General features: G+C 33.4%; 1 protein-coding gene across 3 annotated transcripts in view; it reads right to left on the minus strand.

Annotated features, from left to right (window-relative positions):
- The window catches only part of LOC106478771 (synaptotagmin-5-like), a 77,894-nt gene that overhangs the window by 7,830 nt on the left and 58,360 nt on the right, over positions 1-11,704 (minus strand). For all 3 annotated transcript variants that reach the window (XR_002609975.1, XM_022382425.1, XM_022382426.1), the window contains exons 6-7: positions 5,214-5,570; positions 3,819-3,933 (exon numbers count right to left, since the gene is read on the minus strand). Coding sequence is in view for 2 of the 3 variants with exons in the window: in XM_022382425.1 (XP_022238133.1) it covers positions 3,819-3,933; positions 5,214-5,570 (472 nt within the window). In the remaining variant the exon portion in view is untranslated. The remainder of the gene's footprint in view (positions 1-3,818; positions 3,934-5,213; positions 5,571-11,704) is intronic.

Below are 11,704 nucleotides of genomic sequence, written 5' to 3' on the forward strand. Positions count from 1 at the left end.
GTAATTGTAGCACTAGTCTTTAATACTATGATATTAGCGCATCATGCGGTAAGTAACAGCTGTCGTTACAAAAATGTTTATGTTGTTGTTATTTCCAATTATTGCTTTGTCTGCCCGACATAAACTTTGCCACAATTGCAAGTTATTTTACAAATACCCTGTTTTTCCAAACTTCGAACTTTATCTGTTCATTTAAAGAATTTAGCATGTAGTTTATTCTTAGCTTTTAATGCTGATTCAGCCCCTTTCAAGTACATTGCGAGTTTTGTTAAAAATCTGGGTATGTTAAATTAAACACGTGTATTTTTACCTTTTATATTTTATCTTTCATTTAAATTATTTGTTTTTAATTTCAAAATTTTGTTTATTGATTTTACATCCCCAAATCAATCAACTGAATAAAAAAATCATTTCTTTGAAAACTCTTTCATCGTCTGAACAAATATTAAGCGTTCTGTACACCATGGCTTCGTAAACACGAATGCGAAAAACCAAAAGCAGAAAACATGATTAAATTTCTAAAAGAAAAAGGAAAAATCAGATAGTACATTTCGATGATGGACCAAGAGTAAATCAATTATGGTAGAGACCACTGACATAATATTGTTTTAATGCTCCTGCTTCAGATGTCGTGGGTGTCCTGTTTTATGTACGAAATGTCTTGGTCCACACTAAATTGATACTTGTTATGGCAACCAACAGGGGCTGGAGAAACATGTCAGACCAAATTGAACGTTTCTAACTCGTATGGTATAACGTTGTCCCTTTTTCACTATTCTATGTCAATAAGAATATTGCGTACGTTCGCTCCTTTATCATATTAAAAAGCCATCGTTGGGAACAGTAATTTTATAGTAAGACATTAAGTGCTCTAAATATATTTAGGGAAGATTATTTTGTTGAATTTATTTTCTTTCATTACCCCAATGGTAAGGACTACTTGGCATTTTTCAGATATGCTTTGTACTGTTTTGGTTTTGTTCAGTTTGTCGATCAATACCCGATGTCGTTGTTAAAACACCGTACTGGTTCTCTACCTCATTAGCCTCTGTACTCTTTAATATTTTTAATATGTTTCCAAGCAATTAAGGATTACTATTTAGTGACTTGCAGGTTTGCACACAAAAAAAAGTGATTAATTTCATAAAGCTTTCCATTATTTAGAATCAGTAGTATGATCCAATTCTACAATAATAAACATTTAAAAATGGTGCTTATATCTATTCCACAGATGGTTCAACAATAGGTTTAAATTCTTATAATGTTAAGATTCAAGGTTAGATTCTCCGCAGTGGACAAAGCATAGATACCCAATTGTGTAGCTTTGCGCTACGAAAACAACTTATTTCTTAACACAATTTTTAGTGTTTACTAAAAGTCAAGCTTAAATACTTAGTCGCCCTCCATGAAAATTGAAGTGTTTTGCCTACACTTTAACATTATTTAATAAGGTGTAAAGATGCATACATTTTCTATCATTATTATTGAGCTTTTTCAACATTGCATTTACCTGATAACAGCTACTGACACACATAAGCCTGCACGTAAACACATGCAGATTTATAAAGGTTATCCTTTATAATGTCAAGGGTACGTCTTATTAGATATAGTGTTGGTTTCTCTGTGTTTAAGCACAAAGCTGCACAATAGGCTATTTGTTCTGTGTCTACCGAAAGGACTGAATCCCGAATTTTAACGTCATAATACCTTAAACGTACTGCTTAGCTACCGAAGATGGGGGTGGAGAGGCGGATGATATTATAAATATCTTATAAGCACTAAATTATTTAGAGGAATACAAAAAATTAAGCTGATTACAAGTTCAATTACTTCCAGCGTCTTTCCTGGTGGTTTGAAAGCAATAATTGCTCGACACTGGGTGCAAATCCCGATAATCCACAATAAACAAAGAACAAATTGGATGGCACGATTTTTTTTTATATATAAAAGTTCTTTTCGCGCAGAACATAAGAGTATGGTATATTATTTTAAAATTACTTAAAATTTTTTTATCCGAAGTGAAATTCGAACCCCTATTGTCAGGAAAAGCTACTACAGAGTCTTAGATCACTACGCTATTTCTTCGCTTCAAATTTTCCACCATCCTCTTGGGCAGTGGTTCCCAAACTTGTGTTTATGGAACACATAATTTTTGTTTACCTCGGCGGACCACAATGGGAACTGTATACTATACTGTAGCTTCTAATTCGTTATTATGTAACGTTTCTCCAAACCATCTGAAGAGAATCCGAGGACCATAAGTCATAAGTTTTAACCTAGTGACTGTGGAAAGTAATTCGCCATTAATATTTAAAACTATATATTTTCATAAATGTATGTGCTAAAGTTGTTAAACCTTAACTGATAAATATCTACCAGTGGAATTTTGGTAGTTCTTTGTTTACCATATATTTGGTCTCTTCAACAGTGAGAAGAATTAGAGAAAATAATAATTTTATTACTTTTTTTTTGGAGGACCCGGCATGGCCAGGTGGTTAGGGCACTCGACTCGCAATCTGAAGGTCGCGGATTTGAATCCCCGTCCCACCAAACATGCTCGCCCTTTCAGCCGTGGGGGCGTTATAATGTGACGATCAATCTCACTCTTCCTTGGTAAAAGAGTAGCCCAAGAGTTGGTGGTGAATGATGATGACTAGCTGCCTTCTCTCCAGTCTTTCACTGCTAAATTAAGGACGGTTAGCGTAAGTAGCCTTCGTGTTGCTGTGCGCGAAATTCTAACTTTTTTGGATGCTTATTTATCTTCATCTAAAACAGATATGAAGCTGTTATTTGTAATGGGATATAAAAGTGTCTAGGTCACTTTAGAAGCATAAGAATAATGACATTTGAAAAAGCTGTGGCAATACCCCAGATTTGACAAAAGGTTTTGTCCTGTAAATAGATTCACGACAGTGTTACTCCATCTTTCTAGCCTGGTTGGAGTCACTATCGTGCCTGTACTATCAATGCTTGCAGTGTTAATAAAATGTATAAGTACTGCTCATGAATTTTTTGCACTATTACAGTGATATTTTAAGCTGAATACACTTATGAAGAAACTACTTTTTATATTGCAACAATATGATTAATATAACTTCCATTGCTATTTTTAAAGAACGATCTAAAAAACACGCGAAATATTTGTGTTAAATTAATGTATTAATACACAATTGGCTATCTGTGCTCTGCCCACCACGGGTATCGAAACCAGGATTCTAGCGTTGTAAGTCCGCAGACATACCGCTGTGCCACTGGTGGGGGGGGGGCTTTCAGGAAGAGAAAGCAGACGTGGTACATCTCACTAAGTGTTACTAAACTTTACTGGTAACGTATATGCATCATTAACTTCTGTTCACTTCTGTAGTAACTCTTAACTCGCATTTCGTAGAAAAAGTGAGAAGAGAACAAACAGTTCACGAGTTTCTGAAATGAGAAAGTAAGTGAGATAAAATACGTTTTTTGTACAAGGGAAATTGACAGTGATGGGTAGGTCTGTAGAAGCGTGATTTGTTTTTAACAGATACAAATATTGACTTTCTCAGTCTACTTGACAAAGTTACAGCTAGAGTTCGACTGTTTTAAAGTGAGTGTGTTATAACTGCTGATTTATCGGGAGGAGAGAGGGGGGGGGGAATAAGAGTGCAATTAACTTACAAGCAGTCACTTATAGATTATTGGAGTAAAATAGTTTAAAACTGTCTTAGAGAAACATAAGTATCAGTGGTCTATGTAATTACCAAGTAAAGTATACAGTAAATTATGTAGTAATTTTAGGATCATGTAACAAATTGCTAAAGTGAGACGTAAATGATACATACCAAAATGCTCGACTTCTTCAGTAACTGAGTGTAGATTATTGGCCTTGACAATGTGAAAAGTTAGACGCTCAGCTGTTGGAAGATAACTGAGTCCAAATAATATTTCTCCAATGTCCTAATTGTGAAAGAGATACAAACACGGTTGTTATGCTATTTTATTTCACTAATAAATCAGAAGAGCTTCAAAGGTGAGTTTTTGATGCAATCATAAAGTTCTTGACTCGTAAAATGTATTTTTTTCTTTTGGTAGTAATTGAGTTAATGTCTTTCGTAACGATAAATTGAATCAAAACAATCTCAAGAAAACTGGGTTCCATAACAGTCAGTCTTTAGAACATTAATGGAAAACAGAAACATATGTGATAATTCATAGTGATAATTGTGGGTTAAGACCCACTCAGGGACCAACATTTTTATTGTTTGATGGAGCATCTAGAATTATGAAAACCAATTTGACTGATTTTTGGATTTTTTTTTTTCCTGGACTAGATTTTTTTCTCAAATAACGCATTTGAAGAAAATTACACAACGAAGTGACAAATTAACACCTAGTACAATCAAATTCAAAGTGGAAAGACATGTGTCAGAAAAACTATAGACTGTATAATATTTAAATAACGCAATTATGGTATCTGTCAAAATAAAATAGATAACGTCCCCCTGTCAAAAAAAAAGTAAAATCTCACGAGTAATATACTTCATAAAACACATTTTAATTAACGACTCTTTACTCAAATAAAAACATTTCTTGTTATGGTATGTACGCCCTTTACAAGCCGGCGAAGAATAATTACAATTATATTTGTCAAAAGACATTAGAATTAGACCCATTACATTTTCAAACACTGCATTCTTAATCTTTGGGATTTTGAAGAATTAGAAGCGTGAATAATAATTGTATTCCAACCACACTATATTTTTCAAACTCATCGCTGACGAGGCGTTTCACTCAATCCAATCTTTAAAATCAAAAAGGTTTGTTTGTTTGTAATTAAGCACAAAGCTACACAATAGGCTATCTGTGCTCTGCCAACCACGGGTATCGAAACCCGGATTCTAGCGTTGTAAGTCCGCAGACATACCGCTGTGCCACTGGAGGGCAATCAAAAAGGAACTAGATTAAGAAAGTAGTGTTTAAAAATGTAATAGGTCTAATACTAATGTTTTATAACAAATATAATTGTAATTATAACGCTTCTTTTCCAATAGACTACTACTATCTGGGTCGTACTAAAAGTTAAAATTACGTGAGACCCTGATTGGTGAGTTAAGTGACATGTTTGAACAGCTGCATTGGCTTTATAAATTCTCTACTGTACAAGGTTTTTCGCGATAGATTACGAGTTCTGAGCTTTTCTACAAACAATGAGAAAAATCAAGCAGGATTATCCTTACTTGTTTCGTTTCTTTAAGGTCGAAGGTGTGTAGAGTCTCTTCACCGTTCTCTGTGATGTTTAGTTCTTTCAATGGAATGAGAACCTCACCCAAATTAGTGTCGTTAGCAAATCGCTCTTCGTCAAACACACATAACTTCAAGGCGTACTCTTTTATTTCCGTCCACGTTAGATTTGCTACGAACGTTTCGCAGAAAAGTGGATGTTGGGTCTTTTTACATGTCTTCGTCTGGAATTCGTATCGTGGGGGTTGCTGGCGTTTCGACCGACGTTTTCGACCTTTTTCTTTTAACACTTTTATCAGGACATAAGGATCGCAACTCCCACCGTAAGGCCGAGACAGAAGTTGCTGGACTTCCTATTATCAAAGAATGAAATCATTTCTGTAAGAGGAATGGTTCAATATTTATCTTATCCTCAAATGCTTATAAAAATAAATTCTTATTTAATCGATACGCTTATGCATATAGTATAACAGTTACACTGGTCCTGTAATTACCTTAAGCCAAATATTATTTTTTTCAAAATTCTCAAAGAGCATACAAAATGTTATGCGTTAATTATAATAAATACCTCGTTAAATAAAAACTTAGATTTCTTTTTAGTATTTGGTTATTCATAAGGAAAAACAAGAGGTAAAGTGTTTTGTCTACGGATTTACAACGTTAAACTCAGGGGTTCGATTCCTGTCGGTGGACACAGCAGATAGTCCATTATGTAGCTTTGTTTTGTTTGTTTGTTTGGAATTAAGCACAAAGCTACACAATGGGCTATCTGTGCTCTGCCCACCACGGGTATCGAAATCCGTATTCTAGCGTTGTAAGTCCGCAGACATACCGCTGTGCCACTGGGGGGGGGGGTAATTGTAAAGGGAATCATCCATAATTTTTTAGTTACAACAACAACAAAGTGTAATAAAGAAACAAAATGGTTAACAATGACTCAAGACTAAGAAAAAAAAACACTTGTACGGTACTTTGTATGTTGCTGTATAGTTTGAGTTGCATATATATCGTTTTATGACTCTGCACTAAAGCCACGCAGAATAATTGTATAAAATGAATGTGAACAAGGAAAAGAGTTTATGTTATTGAATGGACATATAGTGAGGTATATTATTATTATATCAAGAGGTAGCATGCACGACATACGAAAATTGTATTGTCAATATCTGTACCCAGACAAGGAAAAGATTGATGAACTTCTTATATCTTCTATGCAGACTTCCCTTAGGAAAGGAGGATTGTGTGATAAAGATAGACGGCCACGTTCTATCTTAACGAGGAAACATCAAGAAACCCTTATATTGACTAAACGGGATTTGTGTTTTGAGGCTTCAGAGGTAAAACAGAAAAGCTAAAAAAGAACAAGAAAGAAGTCTACCTTATAAGATCAGATGTTCTACCCAATAGGAATAGTGGTGACGGTTAAAGGAATTAAGACCAACCATTTATTTCTCAAGAGAAAAAAAAATACAACTCATTTTAATCTTCGTTTGAATGGAGAACGTTTTCTCTTTACTGTTTTATCCTGTCTTTGAGAACAAAACAGTCGAATGGGAAAATTTCCTGCAGTTCAGTGATGTCTTAAACCAACATTTGGTACCAACATCTTCATTTCAAAAATTCATTATAATTCGATAGAGTATTAGAGTATCAAGAAACATATATACTGTATTTAACGTATATTTTGTTATACACTATAAACAACAACAACAACTTAAAGACACAATGCCCTGGGCAATTAAAATAGATGATAAACGTAGAATATGTATTGATTCACTTAGACCTAACAATTTCTTAACGTTTTATTTTGTTGTCGTTCTTCATTTGAACTACGACTTAAATAACATATTGGATGCAGAAAGTGATGAAATATTTCAGTACTACTCAGCGTCGAAAACCAGAAGTCTATAAAAAGTTATAGATAAGGGGAAAATCATACTATTTTGTGGTGTTTTTTTTTCGCAGTTTGCCTGAAGTATACATCACGTTTCTACGAGGAGCATGAACACCTGAACCCAAGTACTTTTATTATATTCATATAAATGTACAAAACACTTGAGAAAATTAATAACATTACTAGTACACAGCCATCTGATGTCAAAAATAATATATTAATAAGTTACTATCAGAAATATACTTGTTGTTTCTTTACATTATATCAAGATGGGGATATATATTTATAATATATTTATTTTATGAAAGTGTGTTCCATTTTTAGCCAGGAGGAAACGTTCTACGTGTATACTTTTTTTTGTAAAAAAAAGAGGATGTAATTAAATTAAAATTTATTTTGTACATAACCTTCAAAATTTTAAGTCATATGAGGATTTTGTTATCAGTAAATATGCTATAATAAAATATGATAATGCCATTCTGGAATGATAAATAAATTTAATATATTTTTTGACAGTAAATATTGTAAATCAAAGTAATCCTTGTAAAACAAATACTGTGTTATGTGAATATCTGAAAAACAAAAACGGATTTATTAATATATTTTTTAAAATTCATAACTAACAGTTAAATATTTCGGATATCTCAAACTCTGGAATTATTGTCAGTCAAAAACAAACCATGCATTACATCAGAAAATATGTTCATACATTCATTGCAATCCAACATATGTAAGGTACTTTGTTAGGATTAAAGCTCGCAACCGCCAGGATATCTTTTAATTTGTTCGGAGATATATTTTACATATAATGTTTTATCGGTATATTTTGTGTATTCTGAATGTTGTGTGTTACTGTGTTGTTATTTATGTTTGATGTATAGATGTCATAGTGAGGTTACCATGACGATGTGTGGGTCAATGTAAGTCAGATGTATGTTCATCTGGAGTCTTGTGATACTAACTTGGGTAATACTAATAACACAAGGTATTTAAGAAATAGAGCTGTTTCTAATATTTCGTTCTCAGTTTCTCTGTTTATTGCTAAAAGGGCAGCGATTTATGACTCAATCTAGGCTCAAACTTAAGGGATATCAAGAAAACTGTATTTGCATGTTTTTGCTTGTTTTACATTAATTCAATCTAGAGTCGGAAATTAGACATATTACACATGAAGCATGCGCAGATGTACCCGTGCGATGCACGGTGAGAGGTTTATGCAAATAGTTTTTTTTTCTCTTCCGAAATATGACAGTGACAATATAAAGATTGAAAGCATGTAAGAATAAAATTACTCATGTCCAGTGGGCTTCATTATTTAAGTACATTTCATTTTCAAAAAGCAATAAGTAACATGCGACTTAAAAATATCTCACTTAATATAAATGTGTTTATCTTGAAAGTATGTATAAACAACGTGTGAAAAAGAAATCCCTCAAATGAATGATGGGATTTGAAAACGAAATTCAATTGTAGAATTAATGTTTACCAGTTACGAATATAAACAGCGTTTCTGTTTTTGTCCTAATTATACCAGTAATGATTTAAAGTATGTAGACTGTATGGATACTCCATGTAATGAAAAAAGGAAACTGGAGAAATCCCATCAGAATCCCTAGTGGCCACACTCACTAACTGACTTATGCACTACCGGCACCTGTGTTTAATTTTTTTAAAAATTATATTAGATAATTAAAAACAACTTTTTATATTTACAGAATAAAAACTTTATTGAAGCCGTACGGCTTCCACTTTAAAATATCGCTCTACACGTACATGTTTCGACGTGATCTACGTCATCCTCAGGAGTAACTTACTATAGACTATTTTATAGTTTTCCCCTTGTCGCATTACTTCATTGTTATTTACATATTTTCTTAGTGTAATTGAAAAAATAAACATTACGTAGATCACGTCGAAACATGTACGTGTAGAGCGATATTTTAAAGTGGAAGCCATACGGCTTCAATAAAGTTTTTATTGTGTAAATATAAAACGTTGTTTTTAATTATTTATTATAATAAAAAAAACCAAAAAAAAACCTTATCTATATTTAGCCAGCACTGTAATTATGAAATTTATGCATTTTAAAAGAAAAATAACTTCTTGACACATTCTGAATCATTCGTGGTTGATAATACCATATTTGACAGGTTTGAATGTAAAAGCCCTGGAGGAGTGAGAGGACAAACAAACACACAGACAAATAAACTTCTCTAAAATTATAGTAACATACCCTAGAAAGGTGCACTTTTGTCTGTCTGTACGTTGTTCCGAACTCTAACAATAACAGACTAAATAATAAAATTCTTCATTCGTATTGATTAGCATCTGAAGACGTGTCTATTAGGTAATAAAACTTCCTCTAAAGCACACTGTTTTCTGGTTTTCCTTGAAAAACTAAATGCCCATATGCAATATTAAGTCATTGGAAAGTACGATTCAGTGAGCTGAATAATACCAATAGTACGTCTACTTAATTAAAAACATATACATTTAAATACTCTGGCTACGTTCAGTCATTTTACTTATACTACGCTTATTCATTAAATAAAACAATAAGCTGTAAACATGATTATGTTAGTTCAAATGCCTCGGAATTTTTCCCCTCTTTTTATTAGTGTGTCTAGTGTGTCGGGCTGCAGATCGAAATCCCTAGAACTCGACACCTGATGTCGCTGAACATGCTCAGCATTTTCAGCTGTGGGCGCGTTATAAGTGTGAGAGTTACGCTGTTATTTCATAAAAAAAGAGCCGGATGAAACCCTTGTAGTGATGCGGTCATTGTTTAGTTTCTTTCCCTCTTATCAGTAGTTAGAAATTAGGGACGGATATACCTGAATTCTAAATATCTCTATCCTGGTCGTTTAGCCCATGTATACAAAAGGTGCTCTTAAGGTGTAAAATGCTAATTCTATTACATTGAAATATAGATTATATCAATAAGAGAAATTAGTCCTAAAAGTGTGCACCTACAAATAGCGATTAAACTTGAATCTGTTTTGAATGACGTCTAACAACCTTGTTGACATGCCTACACTGGAAGATCAAGAGCGACCTTTGCTTTCATGTCGATAGATTTTCCGTGCATTTAATTATACATCAGGCTGATTGTGTTCTTAAGAATAAATGTTTTCTCTGTTTAATTAAATATTTTGACTTTGCCTGTTCCAGTTTAATTTCTGATCCTTTCCTCCTGGAGAAACTGATATATATATACATACCCACAAATAAAGTACTGCTATCTCGTAGTATATAAAGGATGTCCCAAAAGTCTGGAACTATAGGTGATTTGGAGCTTTTCTTAATTTCAGGCACGTGACTGATTATGGCTCTGTAAAATCCGTTGAAGTGCCAATGGTTCCAGACCTTTTCGGACACCTTCTATAACGTATAACGCTAACGTTTAGCGATACTCTGAAGTACAAAATGAAATTTATAACATTTAACAAGTAGATGTGCACGCACATACAAAAACAAAATCGGACAGGCAAGGTGCATGAGCACCTATATATATATATGTATACACGTAGTAAGTTCGTACAGAGACGAGGGCACTCCTTCAGCCACAATTCTTCCATATCAGCAATCGAAAAAGAAAACACCACTAGAATGTTTCTTACCTAATATCTCACGTCAAAGTGGTTGTTACAGTGTATAGAAATACACACACTGGTTTCTTCAGACTAACGAAAAGTAAAAGTGTGGAGAACCTTTACGAAAACTGGACCCGCATGGCAATGTTTTAACAAGGTAGGTTCAAATCTCTGAACCTTTACGGACCCCTATGGATGGTAAATAGGCGGCACGAGTGCCAAAAATGGCACTCAATGACATTTTATAGGCGTGCTGAAACTAATCGATAATGAAGGAAGATTTTTAAAAAAATGGATATAAGAATTTATGTTTTTAGTTTTAATTCTTACTAATTGGAACACACAGTCTTGGCTCAATCTGCATCGCGCAGAGGCTTAGCGAACTCGACAAGAGCTTGCGATCTTGTAAATAAATAAATAAATACAGTATTTATAAGTATACATGTAACACTGTAACTAAAAATTAATAAAATATAGGGATGTGTATATATATATAAATATATGGCACACTTGAAACTATATAAAACTTTATTTTATTTTGGCACGCCAATTAAAACCCATTTGCCATCTCTGTCCTATGGCAACATAAATACAAGGTAGTTTCAAATTTATGAGGCACAAACCACAAAAAGGAATAGGAAGTTGGGTGTAAAAGTAAACCATTTCTCATTTAGCTTCCATTTTGACGCTACAGGATTTGAACCTAGAATTACCAATCGGCTTTTTTAAACGCATTTTTCTAAACTATGTATACACCTAACTACTTGTTGGTCTATAACTCTGTGGGCTACAATCGGGGTCTCTAGTAACACATGAATCACATATTAAAATAATAAATATTGCAGTCAATCCAAATAATTTCTGCTGGGGTCTTCTATTAATTGTTTTTTTTTTTTGTCATTTTTTTTTTTTTTTGACATTTTTTTTTTTTTTTACAATGAGTGTAGTACCAGGCAAAAAACATAAAAGTACTCAATAGATTTGTTTGTTTGTTTGTTTG

This window comes from Limulus polyphemus, unplaced genomic scaffold (genome assembly GCF_000517525.1).
Source record: "Limulus polyphemus unplaced genomic scaffold, Limulus_polyphemus-2.1.2 Scaffold248, whole genome shotgun sequence".
NCBI classification, from domain to species: domain Eukaryota; kingdom Metazoa; phylum Arthropoda; class Merostomata; order Xiphosura; family Limulidae; genus Limulus; species Limulus polyphemus.